This window comes from Typopeltis vanoorti, chromosome 20 (genome assembly GCF_054136105.1).
Source record: "Typopeltis vanoorti isolate ZY-2024b chromosome 20, IOZ_Tvanoo_1.0, whole genome shotgun sequence".
In the NCBI taxonomy this organism is placed as follows: Eukaryota; Metazoa; Arthropoda; class Arachnida; order Uropygi; family Thelyphonidae; genus Typopeltis; species Typopeltis vanoorti.
This window is the reverse complement of record NC_143568.1, coordinates 81233043-81258882: the sequence shown is the minus strand read 5'-3', so window position 1 is coordinate 81258882 and position 25840 is coordinate 81233043. Positions and strand designations below refer to the sequence as shown.

The following is a 25840-nucleotide window of genomic DNA, read 5'->3' as shown; positions in this document are numbered from 1 at the left end:
TAGAGTTACTATACGATGGTATTATTTAAAACTTCATTTCAAGTCCTGAATAGATTATGCTGGAGATCAAAGCGCAGTTCGATCTTTTAATTTTTATTCCTGGCCAAAGTACTGAGAACTTTATTCAGTGTTTTAAAGAAAATTATGCAAAACAAAAGGAGCTCATTTGAGATGGTTACTCTACAGGTCTTAAAATGTAATAGATTAAACAAAAGAAAAAAAAAAGAAATTCAACATGAAAAAAAAAAAAAACATATCCTGAGATTTGTTCTCTACAGTAGAGTTTCTGGAACCCGTAGTCCGTTCACAGTATTGAAATCTGTTATAGGTTTCAAACCTTTTGATGATGGAATTGACATTAAAAAAAGAAGAAATAATATTTAAAAGAGGACATATACTTCCGTTAGGAATATTGTGGCACAAACAAGGTACTTCAGAAGGATTAGTGAACGTGGTCCAATCACAGTTAGTTGATGTCTTCAACAAGGCTTAGGTTAATCTGCTGTTTTCCAAACTGTGGGGGGGGGAGCGTCATTATCCAAAATAGAAACTTCTATTACGTAATATTATGCAGCTGACGAGCCTTTGTAGCTCAGCTGGTATCGACGATATGTTTAGCTGAAAAGACTTGAGTTTGAATCCCATCTAGAATGCAAAGAACTCTTATTTATTTATTTATTATTTTTTTTTTTTCGTTTAAAACCAGTCAGCAGGTATCGTACGGCGGTGATAGGGTTTTCCCTCCCGGTTTGTCTGTTTCCGGTGAAACGGACAAACCAGTCATAAGAACACACACACACAATTAACAGACATAAGGCACTAGCTTCGCAGTCCTAGTTGTTCCGGCCATAACTTCAAACAGCCAATATGTAGGGTGGTTATTTTTGTTAATTAAGACTATGAAGCCAGAGTATTCTGTTATAGCTTGCGTGTGTTCTTCTGGCCAATTTTTCGGGATGAAAAACTCCAATTTCTGGAACTGGAACTTCTTTATCTGAAGACTGATGTTCAGAAAAAGCAATAATGTTTTGTTTTGTTTTCTTTAATAGAAACCACTAGCTTAAATCATTCACGTGTGTGCCCACACATACAAACTTTTTTACTTTATTAAACTTATTAAAATAAACATCGGATCAATTCTTGCCAATACGAGAAACTGTCATCTGCAATAGGAACATTTTTAATTGTTGCCAACTTGCCTGGAACCAACTTTGCATCGCTTTTTAATAAGCATTATGTCTTTCAAATTAGTAGTGAAATATAAAAAAGTAATAAAACATTACTCTCACTTTATAAATCGTGCTGATTATTATGAGTCTTTGGACTCCTTGGAGGTGTCAATAATAATAATAATAATAATAATTTTTTAAAAAATTTTCACACATGTGATTATGTCTTAAAACTAGATCGTCTTACAGTTATTATATTATTTGAAATACGTGATGTTATTTTTTGTATCAGTTATTTTGTAATTTAATAGCCTTATAGTATTGAAATATGTGAATTTATTAATATATTTTAGATAAATATTTGAGGGAAAAAAAGATGAAAAAAATTGTTTAGTACTGTCATAGTAACCTGTTTGAGAGGATGCATATCAAGAATTTGACGATAATGATGATGATGAAAAAATTAATGAACAGAAAAGAAAATGAAAATGTTCTTTCTAAGATAGGAAGCACAGTCATGTGACTTTTGGAGTGGAAAATATAAAACTTGGTTGTCGATCGATGTTATATTTGCAAACCATTTTGAACCCACTTATATGGATAAAAATCGGAAACAAAATATTGTTTACACACTCATTTAGTAATGGGGTATTCTGCAATGAGCCAAAAATAAAGTTGCTGTGTATATAAGGAACCTACAAGAAACACCAATTGAACAGCAACATGGTTAAAAAAAAAATGCAATTCCGAATATTTATTGCAACAAGATAAAGAATGCTGTTGACAATGCGTCACACTGTATATGCTGTATAATGTATTATACATGACACAACCTTCTAACGTATCATCATTGGGTTGCATTTTAAAATGAACATTTTATACTAATGTCAGTCATGGACAAGGTGACCTTGATGTGTCCTTTTACACATGCCTTTCGTAGAAATATTAAGGTGAGGTCTCCTTTCCTTATGACTCAGTGCTTTGTGATCTGAACTTTCGGTCATTATAACCAGAGGGGAAAGGGATGGGGTCATTGCAAAGAAATTGCAACATCTTTGAAATTTCAAGAATTGAAGGTGTCTGACACAGCCAAAGTGAAATTGTATGTGAGTAATAAAAATAATATAAAACATAGGGAAAATTACCTAAATATATTATGAAAGTTCGATTGCTATTAACGCAAAAAAAAAACTGATAACATTCCCACTCACAAAAAAAACTTTTTTTTTTTTTAACAATGATCATCTGAAAATTACCATACGAATAAGCGCTTAGTACTATTGTCAGAAAAAAATATTAGCATTGTGCGGAGTTTTGAAATACGGCTTTTCTACATTCAAATAAGGAGTGGAAGAAATTATTGCAACCAAGTCGTAGGTTTCTTTAGATATTTTTAATCTGGCATTCTTTTTCTGCGTGTTAGTTGAGAATATACAGTATGTTACATCTATGTTTTTTTTTTTTTTTGTTTTTTTTTTGCATTACCTTTGTCAACAAACGCCTGTGTTTGACCTTTAGCACGATAACCACGGAAATGTGTACTCATGGGAAGTAAGCATGCAAGGAAAAAAGGCAGGGAACTCTCAAGAAAACTCATTTCCGAGGATGAAGGAAGAAACAGTTCTCCGAACAATGAACGGAAACAAATAATGATATCACCGCACGCATGAAGACTTTCAGTCGCTGCATTCCAGGTTTTCCTTTCTTTTGGGGCCATAATCGGATGCCATATAAGTGCCGATAGTGGAATCCGATTTTAGTGCACATAAGTAACAATAGTTTTATTGTTATGTGCCTGTCCTAAATGACAGGGGGAAAAAAAATGCAGTCATATTATCTCCCTAGCAACTTCTTCATTTCAGTTCTTTAGGGGACACACACACACATACAAGAAATAATAAATTTGTTGAGACAAATAATTCAGGGCTTCCAATAAGCAGCGTGTACCAGAGTTTTTGTGGGATTTAATAAGAATTTTAAATTAGAATAACGAAATCAGAATATATTAAAACTGATTTGTTTGAATTTAATATTTTCAAACTTTTCGGAATTAAGCATTTCCTTTTAACTCTTTATGCTCTCACATACTAAGCGTATGTTTTTGCTAGCCGTTCAGCACTGGGACGTAGTCGTTGCTCAGTCATTCTTAATATTTATAGCACGAAATATTAAGAATTAATCAGTTACCCGTATATATCAGGGGCGAATATTCAGGGTGTGCGGTGCATATCAACCAAATAGCAATATCATCGATATTATATTTTTGCATTTATTTCGGTTAAAGATTCCCCTAATTGTTTCCAGAATCGCTTGATTCCTAAAAGTAAACAATATACTAAAACTTAATGAAGAGGACACTTTGAAGCCTAAATATTGTGTCACATTCGCGTTAATAGCCCTGGTGTGCGTTCAAAATATACGCACCTTTGAGCTCTTTGAAAAGATGTACAGTTGGCGCAGCGGGTCAAATTCTTAGCGTTCTAGTAGTTTTACACCGCTCAGTAGGCGTGGCTGGGTGAGCTCTGAGACAATAGCACCTAGAGGCTATGATTGGTTATTGTGTCAACCAGTCCAATTGAACGTTGTCATTTGTCATGAGTTGCTGTTTTTGTTTTCTGAGTTTCATCTGTTATGTGTGCGTGAAGTGTGAACTGACGTGGTAAGCAAGTTTTTAATATATAATTTTCGATAAATTTATAACTTTTTGCCCATATTTACAATGGGAAACAGTATTGTAGTTGAAGGAGGTAAGCCTCCTCTTCCAAATTTTATCCCTTTGAGTAATTCAAATATGCCAACTATATATATACATACGAGTATATATTGCGGCCGGATTAAGAATTAGATAATCCAGAAATATATTCTGCTCTAGCGACTAAACTTTGAAGTTTTTCAAGTTTCTTTAGTCCTCCAATAGGCAATTGATTGACAACAACGTTCCACAAGGCTGTTGCATTAAAACACGGCTTCACCGAAATCGGGGGGGGGGGGTTGGAATTAACAGCCAAAGCAACTAAAGCTAAGAGGCTCGGGGTCGGCTAACATGCTTAAGGACCCACTACCAAACTAGTTCCCAAAACTTTATATTTATATGAAATTTTCATTTTATTATTTTTTTCTATTGTTTTTAAACACGACATAGAAATGGAATGAGTAGTATAAAATTGTATTGTAATTTATGACATAATTTAAGATGTTAATCTACTTTGCGAGTCATTCGATCGAAACTTTTCATTTTTTTTTTCTCATTTTAAAATTGCTATCTTATTTTCTTTCATAAAACAGTTTAATTATGTTTGAGTTTTGTCAAGGCTTTTTTTTCCCCCGAAAGGAGTCGCTTTAACCCAACTCTCAGCTATTTTGTTTCTAAAAGGAGTAGTTAATAGTGCATCATTTTGAGTTAAATGCTTAAATAGTTCATCATATTATCGTACACTTTGTCTTTGAATGCATGCAGCCAGTCATTTATATTATCATTAAAAAAAAAAAAATAAATAAAAAAAAAAAACTGATTGACGACTAACATGTAATCAAAATTCAGCGTAATGTCATTTTCGCAATTACTTTAATGGAATATTTCGTACATGGTTTACTCTGGCGTGAAAGATATTCTGTGAGGTTGTCCTGAACAGACAGGATCAATAATGTGGCTCTTCACATTTGGTCTACTTTAGAGGCGCGTCTCAAGCTGCTACTTTCAGTTATTAATTACTCTCTCTATTCACAGTGTCCAACTGTAGCTATGTGCTCTTTTTATTGAAATGCATCGTATCAGGTACGAGTAATTGTAACATCAAGAAATTTGTTAGAACTTTTTTTTTCATCGACTTGGGGTGATGAATTTAGTCCAACAACAGCGCTGAGTAACTTAAAAATCCAAAGAATAATACGCGAGAAAAGCTGAGCTGTATTAATAGTTATAATATGTGGCTCCAATTCTTCAGAACCCGCATTCGGATTGATACTTTTTTATTTTATTTTTTAAAAAGAATCAACAACATTGGTTTAAAGTTAAATAACTATAAACCAAGTTCCATTTGGTTCAACTGCTGTTGATTACCAAACTCATGATAATCAACAGCATCAGTATAAAAGAATACTATTTCGAAATGCACCTCTTTCATGATTGTCTGCTGTCACTTACATATTGTTCGAGTTTCATTCTAAATCCTGGTGATATACCAACATAAGCGACGAAACAAATACTCTAAATATTAAATTAAAAAATTCTCCTCCTCTCCCTGAAAAATCCTCATTTGGTATTGTTAATTTTCCAAATTCAAGGATGCGAACTATACAAAGCTTAACCTTCAAACAGAAGATTGATATCCAGTTACGCATGGGTTAACACTATTTTTAATTGCCTCCGTACTATTTTTAATTAAGCTGCTTTGAAAATCGCTAGTTCTCATAATAACGAAGGAATAAAACGTTGTTTCATATTGCCCATTACTTTATGACAGCTCATTTCCTGGAAGAATAAATTATTTGCTGCCTTTTTCCTGCTACCATACAAGACTGGTGGTGGCTCAGGAAGCTGTTTTAAATGAATCTGTTTGCTTAATTTGACAGCAGTGGAGTTGAACTTGGCTGGGAGTTTTCCCGTCACGTGATAAACATTATAGTCGAGTTACACATCGGTTTTCTAGAGTTCTTTTTTTTTTTTTTTTTTTTTTTTTTAATTTGAACGAATCATCACAGAACGTTTATGTCAAAACCATACTTATTGCTAACAAGGCTTTTCAGTAGCAGATTTGTAATGCTAAATGACGGATTAATTATCACACAAAATGCTCTCCTGGAATAATTTATAATAATAATTTGATTTGATTTACAAACTAAAATACAAGATATTTGTATTATACAATTCAATGTACAATATTATACAATACAATTTAAGTTGTGTAATTCAATGTACAATGTTATAGAATGCTATTCAAGTTGTATAATTCCATGTAAAGTATTATACAATACAATTCAAGCATTACTATAATTTTCTGTTGGTACTTATTTTTGGCTATTTATTTTGTTATAATTAGTAAATAAAATAAAATAAATAAATAAATAAATAAAATTTACTCAACTGGCATGCCCTCAATGGAATGGAAAAAAGCAATTGTGATTCCTATCTTTAAGAAAGGTAATAGAGATGACCCTAAAAACTATAGAGGTATCAGTATACTAAATTCCTGTTACAAAATATATAGCAGAATCTTAAATAGCAAACTAATGAAATATTTCGAAAACTTTATTTTAGAAGTACGCAATGGATTTAGAAAAGGACGATCATGTATAGACCCGGCCTTTTGCCTAAAATTAATAATAGAGAAAAGAAGAGAATACAATTTAGAAACACATATTGCATTTATTGACTTTGAAAAAGCATTTGACAAAGTTAAAAGAAACATATTATTTAACATATTAAAAGAGAGACAAATAACAAATAATATCCTAAAAGCTATCACAAGTATATATGAAAATAATCAAATACAAATAAGATTAAATCACGAGCTATCATATACGAGAGTGATAAACCAAGGGGTCCGACAGGGATGTCCCCTCTCAGCAACTCTTTTTTAATATCTATTTAAATGAAATAATAATAAACTGGAATAAACATTTACATCAAGGAATTAAACTTTCTCCTACAGTAAACTTAAACACTCTCCTCTTTGCCGACGACCAAATAATAATTACAAATTCTGAAGATAACTTAGAAAGCTTTTTTAGATCTAAATGAGATATCCAAAGATTATGGTATGATAATATCAACAGAAAAATCAAAAACTATGGCCTTTAAAGGACAAGATCCAGCAAGAACTAAAATAGTAATAGATAACAGGATCTTAGAACAGGTGAATTCATTTAACTACCTAGGATGTATGAGCACATATGAAAAAGATATAAACGTAAAAATTGCAAAATATTTAAAAATAACAGGTGTAATTAACTCTATATTTAAACCAAACCTAGTTCAAAAACAAACCAGACTAAAAGTATACAATACATTAGCCCTACCAGTCTTAATGTATGGAAGCGAAATCTGGACAATAAAACAAAAAGATAAACAAAAATTAACAGCTGAAATGAAGTTTATGAGAAAAACTGCAAAGTATACCCTATTTGATCACAAAAATAAATGAAGAAATTATGAAAGAATTAAACCAAGAACCAGTAATAGAAAAAATTTAAAAATATAAACATAAATGGATGGAATATGTTCAAAGAATGAAAACAGAAAGATTACCAAAACAAGCCTTAAAGTACAAGCCATTAGGAAAAAGAAAACCAGGACGTCCTCTTAAACGATTGAACGATGACTTCTAAGGCCGGAACAGGCCATCCTAAGTCTAAATCTTTGATACGAATGATGATGATGATGCTGATAATTAGTAAACTTATTACAAACTACGAAATCTATCCGAAATGTATTTTACTGATAGATTTCGTAGTTTGTAATAAGTTACTGGTTTTAGTGATAAAGAAGTTAGTTTGTGTGTATTTATGTATAACCAAGGCCCGTAACCATACTGGTTATAGTTCGCCCACCGATTAGAGGTCCCTCGACACTTTTGCGCAGGAGAATCCATTCCGATAATAGAGTAATCAATCTATCCTCTGGGATGTGTTTGTTTATTATTACAGGTCGGAAAATTTAGCTTTTCTTTTACGAACATTGTAGTTTTTAAAATGTAATTATTTTGCTTGTATAATAGTTGGAAAAATGTACGCAGAGTGTTAACAAAATTAAAAAAGTATAGCATAAAACAAAAATTTAACTAAGTTTATTTTTAAGAAAGTTTTCTATAAAATAAAAATAATTATAATGAAAAACAGAATTTTTTTCAAGTGAACTTAGATATTCTAAACTTATAGTTGAGAGAACTGAGACATTAATGTCCTAAATCGATTAATTATTTATGACTTTGTGACTCTTTTAACAAACCCATGAAAAAAAAAATGTTGGAAAAAAATACCATTATCAAATCCTTTTAATTTTCATAGTCATCTGAATCGGTGTTCGAATCGCCATCACTTTCACTTAAATGATCACAAAAGGTTCGCATAATTCTTCGATAATTCTGTCTCTGTCCCAGTACATATTTTCCAATGAGGTGACATGAAAGCAATATTTTCCCCACTTTTGAACTGTAATACTTTCAATCGCCTGTTCTGAAAGCTTAAAAAGTTTCGACATGTCAATATCTCCAGTTACGTTGCGATGGCGAATGAAACTTTTCACTTCTGCCCAAACATACTCAATAGCATTAATATCGCAATTATATGGTGGTAGCCTCAAAGCTAGAAATTCATGCTCTTTGAGCATCGTGTCGAATTTAAATAGTTTAGTTGTGGGCGAATTTCTTTTGACCAAATTAAGCAATTCAATTTTTCGCATATCTGAGGAATGAGAAATGTTATTTGCAGAGATCCAACCCATAAGAACTTGCTTCTTATTAGACCAATTTGGAACTTTGTTTAATCGAATAGAGTGATATGAAGCGTTATCAATTATAACAACAGCATTTTTAGGAAGGCTTGTTATCAGTTTTTCTTCTGCCCACTTTTCGAAGATCGTAGAATTCATTTGCCTATGGTAATTGGCTTTGCATGGTAAGTTTGAATTCGGTAAAAAAAAACATTTCTCCACCCACACACAAAATTATTATGCGTCGCGAGGCATTTCTGGTTTGTAGCACTCCACATTCTTCTTTAGACTGCCAACATTTTCGATAAGTTAAATTACTATCAATCCAAGTTTCATCAAGATACACAATCGGTCTTTTCTCCTCCCTGAAACGTCTTATTGCTCTCAAATACTGCGTTCTAGATAAAACAATGTCACTTCGCTCCATGATAAGTTTCCTTTTATTCTGGGACTTTTTAAAACAAAATCCGATTTCATGAAGTATTTTCTTTAAAGTTTCTCTTTTCCAAGGAAAATTAATTTTTTCTTTAAGCACAGGAATCAATTTCGGAACAGTTGGCACGCTTTTCTCGACCACGTAAAATTTGTGAATAGTCCTCCTATAACGTCTACATCAAAATCATTCAAAGCTACGGTTTCGATGGTTTTCTTTACTCTGGCGCTTTTTATTTTAGGAGATTTAAATTTTTGATTCTCTACGAATTCTTTTAACAATCGACCCCGATACGCCCGCAATTGCACTTGCACGTTTTATGACTTCAGAAAGGGGAACAAGGAGACGATTCTTTTTCGCAGAATGTCAGCACATTATTCAATATTCTTTTGCAAGAGCTACTGAAACGTTTAACAAGAGAACTTGTTGACCGTACTGGATCCATCATACAAATTAATAATAAAAAAATAATGCAAAAAAAAAAAGCGACAACAAAAATCAAACTAGTACTAGTACAGCGACAGACAAGAAAGCACGTGATTTCGCATGTTGGCGACCAATTCGTACATCCTTCATTTCTTTCTCCCCTTCAACATGAATCGACTATTCTTGGCAAAATGCCAAGGAGAGATCTATAAACGGTGGGCGAACTGTACTAGAGAAATAATTAGCTCGAAACAGTCACTGCGAGTTCAGTGACCGCATCTATGAGGGCTCACCTTACACGGTTTGATTTGGTGTACATGTTAACATATTAGTCTCCTAAGCGAATGAAGTAGTTAGTATATGGGTACCTAGATATGTGAGTAATAATGATCTCTTATACTATACGTTTAAAGTAATTGTCAATATTGTTTAGTCCCATGAGGTAGTCTCTCAATCTGAAAATGCATATTTCGAGGTTATAGATTTGATTTCATTTGGGAGTTTATTATAGCTGCTTGTCGCTAGGTATTCGAAGGATTTATGAAAAATTTATTTTTTTTTTGCCTTACCAGCATGTTCCGACCACAGCGTAATCCATAGGCTACATTATATACCAAAATATTTTCAGCGTTTCTTTTTACATATAACAGACAACCATAGAGATATAGTTTCTGTAGTGATAGAATTTTATGAACGACATATAGATCGTTGGTTGAATGCGCGAAGTCGGTAGTGGTTATGGCTCTAATTATTCTGTTTTGTATTCGCATTAATCTCCACCCCAACAGGTGATGCCATATTGCAGTGAAGAATTTACTCAGGAATAGTATAAGCATCTTAAGAATGCTGAATTTACAAATTTTTTAACATAATATATTCTGTTAATTATGAACCTGAACTTTTGTTAAGAAAGTGGTGTGGGAGTTCCATTTCATATTGATATCGATATGGAGGCCCAAATACTTGACTGAGTTTAATTTTTTTTTTTTTTTTAAGCTACAGTCACAATTTAGAATGTCACTACACTTCCTTTCATGCCATTTTATGGTTATATTGTGGTCTAGTTATCTGTTAATGTGAAGTACATATATCTCGTTTCATCGATATTAATTTTAAGTCCATTATTTCTAAACCATTTATTTAGTTTTAACATATCACGATTAATCCGATTTTCTAGATCCTCGAGGGTCGTTTCGGTGTATACTAATGCCGTGTCGTCAGCGAAGGATATTATTTTGCCCAAACGTTTGTATTTACATAGATCATTAACATATATTAAGAATAGGATGGGTCCTAGTACCGACCCTTGAGGGACTCCGTATTTTATTATGATTGTTGCGCTTTTAAATATACCGTAGCTGGTATATTATTTTCTATTATTCAGATAGGATCTGAACCAGTCATTAGTAATTTCTCTAATGCCTATTTGGACATTTTCAATAGCAATAAGTAATGATGAACACAGTCGAACGCCTTAGATATATCGAGAGAAATGGCTGCTGTGGGCATTCCTTTATTTATTCCACTACAGACCGTTTTATGAAACTCCAATAGCGCTTTTTCGGTATTGTATCCAGATCTAAACCCATATTGATTAGTTGCGTAAAAGGATATGGTATTTAGATAGCTGTTTAAGCGTTTTTTTTTTTTTAATTAGGGTTTCAATAACCTTTGAGATTGTGGACAGTATAGATATTGGTCTGTAATTTTTTATTTCATTTCTTACCTCCTTTAAATAGCGGTACAACTGAAGCAGTCTTTAATTGTTCTATAAACCGTGTTCAAATAATGTTTAGTTTTTTGACGTTTATATTGTCACATCCCATTTTTCCTCCTTTTTTTAATCCGATTACTACACTCTTTACTTCATACTTCGTTTACCTTGGATGTGTAGATACATCCAAGGAAGGTGACTGACGTACTTTGTCCTTTCTGCAGGGTCGTAATCATAACTACCATAGTTTGTAAAGAGGCTATTCATTTTGTTTAGTACATCGGTGACGTCATTGCCCTCTAGGAATTTGCGAGTTTTCTGCTTTGTGTTTCCTGTTATTTTATTAACTAACCTCCAATCTTTACATTTATCATTCATACAAGAAAGAACAGGGAGAATAAAATGGGGGAGGAGTGTTATTGATGATAGCTGATGAGCTACAGCCAAGAAGAATTGAAGTGGAACTGCAGGATAGAGAAAAGAGCACATTTGAGGCTATGTGAGACTGAAACTAGCAGAACTAAATATACAGTTGGGTGCTGCTATAGACCAGGTGATGGAATAGATGGTGGAGATAGTATGCATAAGCAAATAGAAGAAATGAGTGGAAGGAGGGTAATTATTATGCAGTTTAATCTCTTAATTAAAATCACTATTATAATTATATTTACAACTTTAATTCAACAAGATGAATTTTCGTATGAAAGCAACACTCAAAAGTTATGCACAATTCTAAACGATAGGTATTGATGTAATGTAGATCTAACAAGAAGCACAAATAAACAGGTTTTATAACCAGAATACGTTAGTTTGTCTCTATCTATATTGCAATATGAAACGCGTAGCTGTGCATCGGAAACACCAGATTACTGAAGCGCCACCAACTGTCGGCTGGCGAACTAAATTTACTTATTATAAATTGTAGATATGGCCTGAGTTTATGTGCGCATAAGCTCAGTCCATATCCCTATGTCTCTAAAACTATAAGCACCGTATTTACAACAAATACATAATTGAAACGTATTCGAGGGCCGTGTAAAATTGCTTTGGGGGGCAAGATGCGGGCCGCCGGTTTGAGACACTGCTTTAAATAATATTTCCAATCCCCTTCTTATCGCGGAGTTATCGTCTTTAATTTCTGCTTTGATGGCATTTAGGTCTTCTAAGATCTGTTCCCTGAAGTTTCTTAGGAATACCCTCACATCAGCTTCTCCATCGTCTTTGTTTACTGCCTTAGTTAAATCTAAACCGTCGCTGCTTCTATTTAGTTTACTTGTAGTTTTAAGCTCGTTTTTGGGAGAAGTATTAATACAACCCTGGCATTTCCATTTTAATTTCTTGTCCTTAGACATTTTTCGAAAGTTAGATTCTGTTACACCTATACATGCAGGATGATAATATTCGCGACATATAAAAGAACATTGAAGTGCTTCGTTTTTGTCTATCTTACCTTTGCAGTTGGCGACAGACATCACTTGACCCTGAAGGAGAATTAATAGGTATCGTCTAGGTGAAAATGGCGGTCGACGCAGCACGTGGATCGAGGGATTATATGGCGTCAGTCACTATGGTCTTTGTTCTTCTGCTGCAGCTTGAATTTTTGAAGAACGAGCTTTACAGGAACCACTGGATCGATTTCAATGTTTAATGCGTCTACTTTTTCAGATTACTGAGACGATTCATTTGAGCACATTTTGGAGGTGATTATATTAAGACGATTACTTACATTTAAGTATGGGACAGGAGCACATTCAGCAACAGGTGTTCACTCTGCGCCCTCTCCAAAGAGTGTTCGGTTCACAGCATAGTGTTTTGTATATTTATGCAATAGTAATTTAGATTATAATTCATGCTGTAAAATATATTATTCTGTGCAACGAAAAAGATAAAAATCCATACGATCAGGCAAACTAATGTTTACATTAAGACAATCTCTGAAAGTTTGAATTATAGTGTGCGATTTCTTATCGAACTTATGTGTCGTCTGCGTTATGCTCTTTTCCCCTAGTGGTCAGAAAGGAAGCAATTCACTGACATTACAAAAAAGTAAATTAAACTAAACACAGGAATTGTCGTATCTGTATGGGCTCTACATACTAACCCTGATGGTTAGTATGTATTGGATCAAGCGGTCCAGTTCTACCATAAACCTAACATTACAACTGAATTACAATCTGTTAGGTTGAGTCCAATATAACCTTCCTCTACTAGCTGAACATCATTTCTCGAAAGGGACCGTTATTTTATTTTATTTTATTTTTTGATAATTTGTAGAGTTCAAAATGAGGAAAATGAGAACCGTGCTCCTTTTAAACTGTAAATGCTCTTTGAATAATCTTTATCGACATTAACTGAGCTATTTGGTTTGCTTCCTTCCTTACTAGTACTGCTGGTCGAGAAACATGGACAGTCAGCAAAACTATCTGTCCCTTCAGATTTCGGTATACTACGAGTGATCCTCGTAGTAATCCTTTCACTAGAAATATGACATCGAAGACATCTGTGAATTTTGCTCTATTTCTTGAGATATTTGTAGATATTTCTGATCTCCGCCCGATTTATCACGCTACAAAAACGAGTAAAAAAATGCAATGCCGGTCTAGTTGACCGAGTGGTTAATATACCCTTTCTCTAACCAACAGGCTGCGGGTTCGGATCTCATCATGGGCATAGATGTTTGCGATTTTCTTTAGCTGGGTTTTCACCGCCTGGTGTGAGATCACCGTCTCGCTTATTTGAATGCTTCATGTGACATGCTAAATTCCATGTTTTGTCTCATGGAGCAATATACTTTACTTATTTTTAAACAATTGTTATTTATCTACAACTTATTCAGAGTTTTACCTACCGCAATAATCGTTTCGATTTTGGGATCTCATCAGCCAGCAGACGAAAATCCTCAAGATATGAAAATATCACTTATATATGCAGAATTTCCTGCATTCCTTTCAATCTACTAGCAGAGGCAGTCTCTTTATTATTTTAACTATTTCTAATATTATCTATTAATATGTTTATTGTCGACGTAGATGACCGAATATAGTTTCCTCTCTCCAACTAACAGACTATGGATTTGAACCTCATTGCTCATTGTAGATATTTGTGATTCTTCACATAGTCGATTTTCACGTGAGATCACCATCTTATTTATTGGAGGCTTGTAGTGCCTTGGAAAGGTTCTATTTGATCTGTAGAGCGGGGTTTCTAGATTATCTGTTTCTTACCTCAACGATATTGACGTACCGTTTGGTTTAAAAGCTTTCATAAATGGAATTCACATAAAAATCAATTTAAAAACGAGTACAAGCCATCAATTCATATACTGATTGTTAGACATATATATTGCCTTGAGAAAACTTTAGACATCGTACACATGTCGTGACGTTCTATTTTCATGTTGTGTTCTAATCTGCCATCTTGTTTCAAGTCACTCTTATTAATAAAACAACTAATTGCAAATTGATCACCGATCCAAAAGTAGGGAAATTTATAATTATACTGCGCCACCCTATTTTTAGATTAGTCTATATAAAACAGTAGGATCAATTCTTAATAAGTTAGCAGTCTTCTCATTTAAGCCGAATTATTTACTATTCTACTTGGGGCGCCCGCAAGATTCGAATTTTTTATGAACGGTGCAATAAAAGGGGATTCAGGCAAACACAATATTTAGATTAACAAAATAAAACATTTAATATATGATATATAACAAATACAAGAATTCTACTTTTAAATGGAACAATACAAATAACTTAATACATCTTGCTAAGTCACTCATTCTTCTAATTCAATGTTCTAAACTTTAACATACAATTCACAGCTTCAAAATTACAAGCTTTCTTAACTCAAGTTAATAAAACAAAACTTCTCATTTGATCAGTCTGCACATATCTATCAGTTGTACTTAATGTTTAAATTCACAACAGGCACTAATCAAGGCAGACAATATTCCAAGCAATCTTATTTCGGACCTTGAACTTCGAAGGTACGTTATAGTTAATGTTAGAATAAACAAACATGTATGACTACTCTTACCAGATACAATCTTCAATACATCAATTTATTGTGAGCACACTTATGAATTAACTTATTTAAGCTAGCGGAACACATTAATTAAAATTCTCCAACGCTTTAACTGAACTACTGTTAATCGCGCTTCACTACTCTAAAAAAACAGCAATAAGGTACTGATATCTTTCCTTGTTTACTTTTCTCCAACTAGTTAAATTCATTATAATTCTTCTCAGGGCAACATAGAATTAAGACGTAATCCTAGACTAACTGGAACTAATCAGAATTTCCCATTGAATGTCCAGTTCTTTATTTATCCGATTACGACACCAATTTTCCTCTATAACAACAGCTGATTTCACTTGCAGCTGAGTATATGATTCACTACGTTTTTGCTCACTTCTAAACACTATTCTCATGAATTTCTGCCCTAAAGAATTTATAATTTTCTTTCACTTCTTTGTTTCTATCCTACCTTCCTTCAGGCTCCGCAAAACTCTCTCCTTTTCTCTCATTCCAAATTCTTATTGCCTCTCTTTCTCCTTTTGGTTCCAAAGTCACGCACTCTTCGACTCGTGCTTGTTTATTTCATGCGTCTCCATGACAACCAATGAACGCAAACATTTCGCTAATGTAATACAACGCTCTACTACTACATAAGTGATTACATAACGTTAAATTTTCACAAATAAGAATAAACAGAATATTTGAGCTATTTAATCAGCTTTTTCATTACGTATAGAATTAATTATAATAATACTTTTCGTTACATCATATATATATTTTAGTTATTATAAATTCTGCACATATTATTGCTTAATAAATTAATAGTAGGTTAAATTTAGAATAAATATTTAAATAGTAATCCTAAATTAAGGAATAATAAATAATTTTTATACAAATCATGATTAATACATAATAAGCAATGTTAAATGTGAATGAAAAAAAAATAAATTACACAACATAGTTTCATTCACAATTTAACACACACACTACTCTCCGAGGACCACACCCTACACACACGTACAAAATTAACACCAAATGACATCATTAGTTTGATTAAACTCACAATATCCTCCAACTTCTTTAAATTCAACAACTCCTTATATGTTCAAATTTTCGGTCTCCCAATGGGCCAAAACATCAGTGGACAATTAGCGGAGTTATTCCTGGCACACATTGAATCACTTCTACTCCACCCTTCCCCCCCCCCCCCGGCATCACCTTCTATGGCAGATAAGTAGACGATATTCTATGCATTGGCAAACCCTCACACATCTCCGCCTTACAAACATCCCTCAACGATTTTAGCAACAGACTACAATTCACCATGGAAACAGAACAGAACAAATCCATCAATTTCTTAAATCTTACATTAATCAGAAGCCATAACAGAATTGCAAAATAACAAACCCACACATATCGGAAACTACCTCCATTTCAATTCATACCACCCATATTCCGTTAAAAAATCAGTCATCCTATCACAATTTATCAATGCGTACAAATTCTCCACCAACAGCAATTTTCTTAACACTGAACTCAAGTATTTAACACAGGTTTTCAAAAATCGCAACTACCCCACGCATCTAATAAATTAACGCGAACTATACGGCAAAATCCCGTCTTAACAATAATGCAACAAAAGCAGACTTCCCGACACGTATGGTCATCAAATTGCCATACATCCAAAACACATACAAGGCTTACAAATACATTTTCAAAAACACGGACTATAAGCTAGTATTCACCACAAACCATAAATAGCAACTCTCCTAAAACCTACTAAATCTCTCACTCACAAAGAATTATTCGAACACCACAACGTAGTCTACAAATTTCCTTGTCAAAAAGACTGTGACGTCACCTACACGGGCTCTACAATTAGGTCGTTATGGACTAGACTACAAGAGCACTTCAGGGATTGCAATATTCCCATTCCAGAATATCTGAACACGAAAAAACATCGCACCGTCAAAAAGAAAAACAAACCACAGAATACAGGGAAGACAGAAATTGCAGCTCACGCCCTTGAACTAAAACACATCCCCCAAATTGACAAAGCCATAATCATTGACAAACAAGAAAACGAAACGATGCTTAGAATATCCGAAACTATTGCCATAAAATGCGATGGTAATTCTATCAACGTCCACCGCCCCTACCTAATTTCCGAATGTTGGACGTTCCAAAACTTACAAATTAAGCCACGCCTCCGGCCATTTAGCGACAACAAATGCCCAAATTTGGCAGAAACATCTTGCAGTCTTGACATAGCCCTACAATCATTCCCACAAAGTTCCGACGATGACCGAAATGGTCCACACCCCGTAAACCCAGTTTCCACATAAGGATACCCTTCCCCTTCTTTTCCTCCCCCCCTCTCCCCACAACAGAATAATATATATATATATATATTATTAATAGTAACCCGGGTTCCCAAACTTATTTCCCGTGTCTCAAGTACATCCCCATGTTCTTTCCCTCTCCCCCCCCCCGTTTACACACAACCTTTCAACAAGTGCTTGGATTTAGAAGGCATCTTTAAACCAAAAACAAGGTATATACATAATTTTTCCACTTTTTTTATTCTGCCATAATTGCCTTCTATACTCGCCCATAATGCCCTAAAATATATATATACCCCTTTTGAGTTATGTCAGCCAAGTATTAAATATAAGGGACACTCCTAAACAAAAACAGGCTAAAATAGCCGTTAATTATATTAATAGTGTTTTAGAGGAGTAGCATGGGAATTTCCCAGAAATTATACTTAACTACTATATTGCCTTGTATTTAACGTATATATTTTAAGATGAATGTCGGTTTACAATCGGTGATTTTGTGATGTGAGTGACATATTGAGGTAGTCGCGCCACGCAGTATTAATCTGTGCCCATTTGATAGCATTTTTGGCTACATACGGAAGAGAATTTTTTTTCTTTTTCTGACCTCTATACCATCTACATTAGAAAAAGCCATTTTTTAATGTCAGGACTTTTGACACAATTAAATCTTGTTCTTCTCATCTGGAAAAAAAAACGAAACAAAACTTTGGGATACTTATTTCCTGTTTAAAAAAGATATAACGTTGAAAAAAGATCAAAAGTTTGGAACTGTTGAAGCGCGGTTATAATTATTTCAATTATTAATAATGCAGCAGCTGTCAGTCTGAAGCGACTTAATCCTTTCCCTTTCGTAGGCTGCAACATGCTCATCCAAACGCACAGTCCCTTAATCCAATAATCCTTGTTTGTTATGAAACTGGAGAGAAAAGTTTGGTCTGGTGAATATTTGCATGTCCCATTTCTTGATACATGCAGGAAGATCACTTTACGGTCAGTCAGCGATGGCGAAGAATTAGGGTTAGTGAACTCATTCTTAAGCAGGAAATTACAACTTTCTCGTTGACCTGTCCTCATGAAACCATGCAGTACCTGAATATCTAGGTAGTATCTTCCTGCGTTTTTAGTGACATCATCTTTCTGAAGAATGTTAATTTCTGAGTAGTTGTTTGTAAGGAGGAGGAGTTAAGAATGAAATATAAGAAAATATAATCTGATTATATTTTAAATTCAGGACGACATTGTTCTTTTTTTTTTCATTTTCTTCTTTTCATCCATTTCTCCAGTTAGTCGCTGTTTGGCAAGGCCAGTAGGGTTTTTAATCCCGCAATTACGGGGGGGGGAAAGTAAAACTTCCACTAATTTATACATTAATATACACTGCCTGCAAAGAAGTCAAGGAACATGCCCATGGACAAGGTGCATTGTGCCATGTAACGACTCAGGTGTTTGTCGCCGGTGTAAATTACAGGCATATGATGCTCCCAAATCAGTACAACTTTGTCAGGGTGAAATGGCAGTGGGAAGGAAACTGATAGAGTTTGAAAGAGATGTTGTGATAGAATGTCACGTTAAATGCGTATTTATTTGGTAAAATGTTGACAGATTTGGCCATCCTAGGTTAACAGTTAGTGATATCTTACTGAGATGGACGCACAAGGAGAGAACTATCCACTCCACTATACTCATCGAAACATCACCGTAAGATGCTATGAAAGATAATATGTAAAACCGACAGGTTGAATGCTGAGTTCCAGGCATCAACTGGAACGTGAATCTGCACAAAATTTGAGGATCACAACATGGTAGGACTGCAATAAGCAAACTCCACATTATCCGAACCAACATGGAGCATTGTCTTCAGTGGTGGAACGAGGATGTACTGTGGGACGTGGAAGCTTGGAAAGCTGTGTTATGCAGCGAAATCATGCTACACCCTCTACTGAGCAGATGGATGGGTGTGGCTGATGCCCGGTGAATGTCTCTTACCAGAGTGCGTAACTCCATGAAATTCTGAGGTGGCTGTGTAATGGTATGGCCCTGTTTGTCCTAGTTTGGACTCGGGCCTCTGTTTGTGGTGCCACGAACATTGAACTCTGAGAGGTATCTGAATATTTTGGGCAACGCAATGTTTCCTACTTTGTGGCGTTTCTACAGAACTGACCATTGTCTCTTTCAGCAAGACCATGCACCTTCTCATAAGGCTGCCGCTGTAATTGTGTGTTTGTGAACATGTGGACACCACACTTGACGCCTCCACAGAGCTCCGATCTACCCTATCGAACATCTGTGGAATGAACCGGAGCGTTGGATATGGTCAAGGGACGTCCGCCTCAGAACAGTACAGAACCTCATTACATGCCTTCAGGAAGAATAGTCCGAAATTCCTATTGATCGCCATCGTTCGCTTGTGGAAATTATGTCACGTAGGATTGCTGCAGTCATCGCAACGAAAGGATCTCTTACATCTTATTAAGATGGGCGCCATGTTTGTTTGTTCCTCACATTATTGTGTTCGTTGACTTCTTTCCAAGTAGTGTATATACCTGTTAGTATTTAGGACAATGAAATGAAATGGTGACACTATTTGCCGTAATCTCTCTCCCCCTGAAAGCCTTGAACTCGGCTATCACTGAAGAATTGAAAGGGGAAGATTGGCTGCTGAAATGCTTTTTCTTTTTTCTTTTCTTTCTTCTTTTTTTTTTTTTTTTCAGTAAACATAGCGAACATACAACTCTTGAATCGTAAAACAGTATTTGCTGCTGAAAATAAGAAGTGATGTGACGCTGTTGATGGTATAGTTAGGACGTATGTATGGATTTAGTAAAGATTTCAAGTTGAGCAAAGATCTCTCTTACATTATGTTCGTAGCGACAGTCCTCGGTGTGGAACGGATGTCACCGATCCTCCAGGAAATAGTGTCCCTTCTTAGTTTTGCACAGATCCTTTTCCCCGAAGACCTGTTATGACTTCTTTAATCACTCATGAAACACATAACAAGCAAACCGTAAGGGGGATACGGTCATAATAATATACTACTCGATGAACTTTACCGACGGCCAGACGTACAAGACACGAGCAGCATGACTCTGGCTCTTTTATAAAACATATTTATAATGTCAAAACACTTAAAGTGATTGTTTTGCACTGATTAGTGTTTTGTTCTCTTTCAGCCTGATTTTATTTTAAAACCATGAAGATGTTGTCGGTCCTCATTTGCCTTGCTTCGGTGATTCTTCAGTGTTATGCATATCCTACTGGTGCCCCAGTAGAAGTGTGCGAAACATTGCAAGTCGGCCATAACGAAACTGTCCAATCCATTGAGCCTCCATATGAAATTTCATTTGAACCTTCCAGCATACCGTCAGGAGGATCAGTCGTAGGTAAGAATAAGACATAAAAATAGCATTATAGAATGGATTATGAACGCGGTAACATTATTGTGTATATACAAGGTCAGTTAGAATAAGAAATCTAGCTTTTTAACATATTTTATTAATTCAACCGCAAATATAGCAAAATTACGATATTAAGTCTTTGATCTTAAGCTCACGAGATTTATAATAACGGTATATGGAGTCATAACTTTGAATTAGCAGAAGATACAACAACTGAAGTGGCCGATATGCATTCATCTTTGGATGAGTTTATCTCTAATCCTCTCCCAATAGACAATATTGTTTCAAATTTATTAGTAACTTGTAACATTAGCAACTTACAAGTCCTGAGTGAACTGGAAATAAAAGTCAGCAGGTCAAAAAGAAGACAGCTAATGAAAAAGTTAAGCAAGTTTGAGCGCGGTTAGTAGTTGGAAGTGGTTAATCGTTCGCACACTGTTGTTGTTGATGCTGTTGGCATACTCTCTATCGATTAGTCTTTGGAGGTGTCGCATAACAATAATAATAATATTTACAAATGTTTACATTTAAAAATGACAATGTTTCTACAAAGGAGCTATTGAATGCAGATAATGCTGTGAGTCCCTGAAGATGTGAAGCTGTTATTTGCATAATATTTGCATAAATCCACATAAACATTCCTTATATCGTGATGAGAATCGAATCTAGGTCTGAGTTCGGTGAAGAATTACCTTAAAAGCTCAGATCAAAGGGATATGTTTGAGTATGACAGGCTCCAGGAGAACGTTATTTACCAGTCTCTGTCATCCTGATTATCCACCTGTTTCGTGTGGCAGCAGTAGTTATGTTGAGAGAAATGAGAAGAATATTTTGGTGAAAAAAAACTGATCGAAATGTTTTTGTCCGTTTAGCAAGATTTACAGGAAAATCTATTTAGGAAAGATGCATATATAAATGTCAGTTAACACGTTCATTGCCAATCACGCGATATCGCGCGATGCGAGTTCTCACCAAACGGCCGATCACGCGTTATCGCGTGGACGTCGCCAACTAAATAAAAAAATAAAAAAAATTTGGCTACCACACGAAATTCCAGTTTTCAGCTTGGCAATGAAAGTGTTAATGATAGGATTAACTAATATTTTTGAGAGAATTATTGAATTTTTTTTTTTTTTTTTTTTTTTTTTTTTTAGTGTGACGCTCACTCACAAAAGGTTGCAAACTTATAAAACGTACCGTGAGTAGGCTAAGAAATTTTTTAAAATATATTTATTGACGTTTTTTACAGTCCAAAACCTGCTCCAGAGACCGAACATGGAACATCTTCACCACTACATCCAACAAATATGACAGTGGTCTCACACCGAGCGATGAAATTCATCTCCCACCTAAAAACAGTCACAAGTATCCATGGCCACGAGATAATACTTAATCTTTAGGTGTAATATTAATAATAAATTCACCGAAAATCCACACTCGAAATTGCTTGAAGAATTATTTTTTATTGCTAAAAGCGAAATAGGTCTGAAAGCTTTCTTTATTCTACGCAAGCTTTAACATAAACACCTCCCTCCCGAACTTCTGAGTTTGATGTAATTTAAAATTTGAAAAAAATTTAAAAATTAAAACATTTGAAATAAAAGTCTGAAAATTTTAAAATTAACATAATAAAAATAAAAATTATTTTATAAAAATTAATAAAAAATAAAGAAAAACGAAATCCTTAGCCGAACAATGATACTAATGTACTATAGGTGTACAATTTTTCGTGGGTTGGAGTTACATTAAAAAAAAAAAAAAAAAAAAAAAAAACGTGATTCTAGGAGAAAAAACCCTATTTGTTCATGTGAAGGTCGATTAATTGCGGAACCGGCCGGAAAAGTTCTCGTAGGCTGGAATTAAAGAACCTTCCGTGGAGCAGGCTAGCGCTAACCATGTTTATGCATTTGCTTGCTCCAGAACATAGCAGTTACCGTGGTAGGGCTTCATCGGAAACATCGATGTAGGTAAAATAATAATAATAATAATAATAATAATAAAATAAACAATAATAGTAAACAAAAAAAAAAAAAACTGATAATGATGCATAAAAAATAAGTATCATGCATTTACCGCAGTCAAAAATAAATAAAAACCAGTATTATGAAAAAAAATTCTTATAACTATCAGATATTAAACAAAAAAGAAAATGATTAAAAATAAAATTATTATTATCAGCAGTCCTCCATGGAATCAACAGTCTCATCTTGGGAAGTCCCGCTCTCACATGCACAGCTCATTACCTCGGCTTATATGCATTCATTGTCTCTGCACTCACCACACTCTCAGGCAGTGCATTCCATTATTATTCCATATTCCATTATTATTATTATTAAATGTTTGCACTATTAATCGGTAAGATGTTTTTCAAGAATCCAACGTTGGCGAATTTCTACAAAATTGTCTATTTTTACATCCTCTGCTGATTTCCTCAGAAATTGTAAACTGTGCATGCGCTTGCTTTATAATGGAGATTTCTTTATTATTATTATTATTATTATTATTATTATTATTATTATTATTATTATTAAATGCACATTCTCAGTGAAGAACTCTTCACAGGAGGGCACTCTACTCTGCATAACTCTTCGTCCAATCCTTCATCAACATACACCGCCATCTATCGCCCATTGATAGTATTTTGTTTGCAAATATCTTGTTTACTCTGGCCGGTTTGCCTGTATGTAATTACTTACAATCTTGGTGGCCAATATACATGGCATGTTTGGAATTTGTTTACTGAGGCCAGTTTTTTTTTTTTTTTTAACTACTGCAGTTAGCAGTAAAAATTTCAATATAAATCAGTGAAAACCATAAAGTTTTAATTCATTTGTATCACTTCCTTTTTTTTTTTTTTTTGTTTTCATCACGCTTTATTTTCTTTGCTATAATTTATTTTAATCTAAAAATAGCTCGAATATGAGCAAAATTTACTTCTGGATACTGTATAATTTTTTGATAAATAAATAATGTAATATTCCTTCCTTTAATCTAGTTACCATCTCAAGTGTTGCCGGAAAAGATACATTCAAAGGATTTTTAATGCATGCCGCAGATGTCGATTCAGATAAGTTGGTCGGAAAATTTCAGCCCAATGCTAACTCACAAACACTAGACTGTGCAGGTGGCGTTGAGGTAAGTAGCAACTTTTCAAAAAAAGAAATTACACTACCGTACTCGTGCATTTGAAAGATCTCTTAATTAAATATAATTTTAAAAATCTACGTATTTATAAGTTTTGTGATAGGTTAGCCTTAATTTATACAAACAGTTTCTATAATAAACTATTTGCACGCTCTTTCATATTAAACGAGTTCCAAATAGAATCGGTCATTGCTTCTTTATTTTTTCAAGTAAAACTATAAACAGCAATAACAACAAAACTTTATCCAGTTTTACAATGTCCTACGATGGCAGGACCTTTCTCCTCCTAATAAAGTAGATGTTTTCTTTATAAAAAGAAAGCAAACGAACTTGACCACACATACACGACTGACAAGCAGACTAACGGAATGAAAACGACCTGTCATGCTCTGTCAAAAATACCCTCAAATCTAAACGATTGAAGGCCCGTGAGTAGAAGCGTGACGTAGGGGGGGGGGGGGGGAGCGGAATGAACTGTGTAGCAAATAAGCTTATGGAATGGTAATGACGGATTTCTTAAACGTTTTTATCCCTCCCAACACGTGGCGTTATTCACCCAATCAGACTGCATTATTAACATCCAGATGACCAATAATTTTACTACTTTTCATCCATTTCGATACTCATTTATCTCGTCTCTGAAATGTCATTGTTCAACATTCATTCTTCAGTTCTCCTTCCGTTAGCTATCAAACCTATTTGTTCGTATTTATTCCCCCTTTATAAAAATATGATGAAAATTTTGCAAGTTTTATTCCCTCCTTTAACAGCTATTCTGTTCTGTCCCTTTGAAGCAAATGCTCTTTTAACTTGGCATCGTGAACCCATCGATCGTACTATTGGAAACGTACAACTCCTCTGTTTAGACCTCCAGGTATAACTTGCAGAAATATGGAGAGCTTATGACCAAAGTATTCGACAAATGACACTGTAATTTGTTTTCATTACTATAATTGTATGATTCACATCTTCATTATCTGAACCAAATCTACTCAGACTCATGAGGTCTGAGTAGATTTATGGAAATGACGTTTCATCCATAATATTATGCTGTCTGAAGTTCGATTCTGGTCGCCGACTAGAGGAACTTTTCTAAGCCCCTGATTCGACTGCTTCTCGAGTAAGTCGGTTTCTTACACGAGAAAGAGAGTTTCTCCCAGTAACTTTGCTTTTTCATCCCGTTAACACAAGAAAATCGGCCGTAGAACTCGCACTATTTCACATTATAATATATAATGTTAGTTGGGAATAGGACATGGCGACAGTTGTCTACCGTATTCTCCTACCCGGTTAACAATTAAAATAACTGCTAGTCTTAGGCCAGCTCTTCTGTGATTGGTTAAAAGTAACTGGGACCACCTACCGACTAGACTTCACAATTCATGACTAAATGGACTCGTCTACTCCTGTAAGCCAGTGTTTCTCAAACTTCAGATATCCGCGGACCCCCTTCTTAAATTTTCATTATTACCAAGTACCCCTAATTAATTAATTTAAAAAAAATAAATAATCTAAATAAAAAAAATTAATTAATTAATTAAAACGAATAAATTAATTAAAATTAATAAATTAATTTAAAATATTAAAAAATTAAACATCTATTCTATTTGAATTTATATGTTCATGTAAACAAAAAATATGATTTATTTTTAATAGAACAAACTTTATAAAGATACTATAAAGATTTACTTATTTGAAATAATTTATCATCAATGAGAGGAGTAAAATTGCTTATGGTGAGATAAAATTTCAGCAAAATTTGGCTCTATAG

At 34.3% G+C, this 25840-nt stretch overlaps 1 protein-coding gene across 1 annotated transcript in view; it reads left to right on the top strand.

The window, feature by feature from the left end:
• The window catches only part of LOC150095596 (putative defense protein 3), a 34568-nt gene that overhangs the window by 1188 nt on the left and 7540 nt on the right, over positions 1-25840 (top strand). Inside the window, exons 2-3 of the mRNA XM_090410608.1 lie at positions 20701-20910; positions 23921-24060. Of these exons, the coding sequence (XP_090266734.1) occupies positions 20721-20910; positions 23921-24060 (330 nt within the window). The 5' untranslated portion in view covers positions 20701-20720. The remainder of the gene's footprint in view (positions 1-20700; positions 20911-23920; positions 24061-25840) is intronic.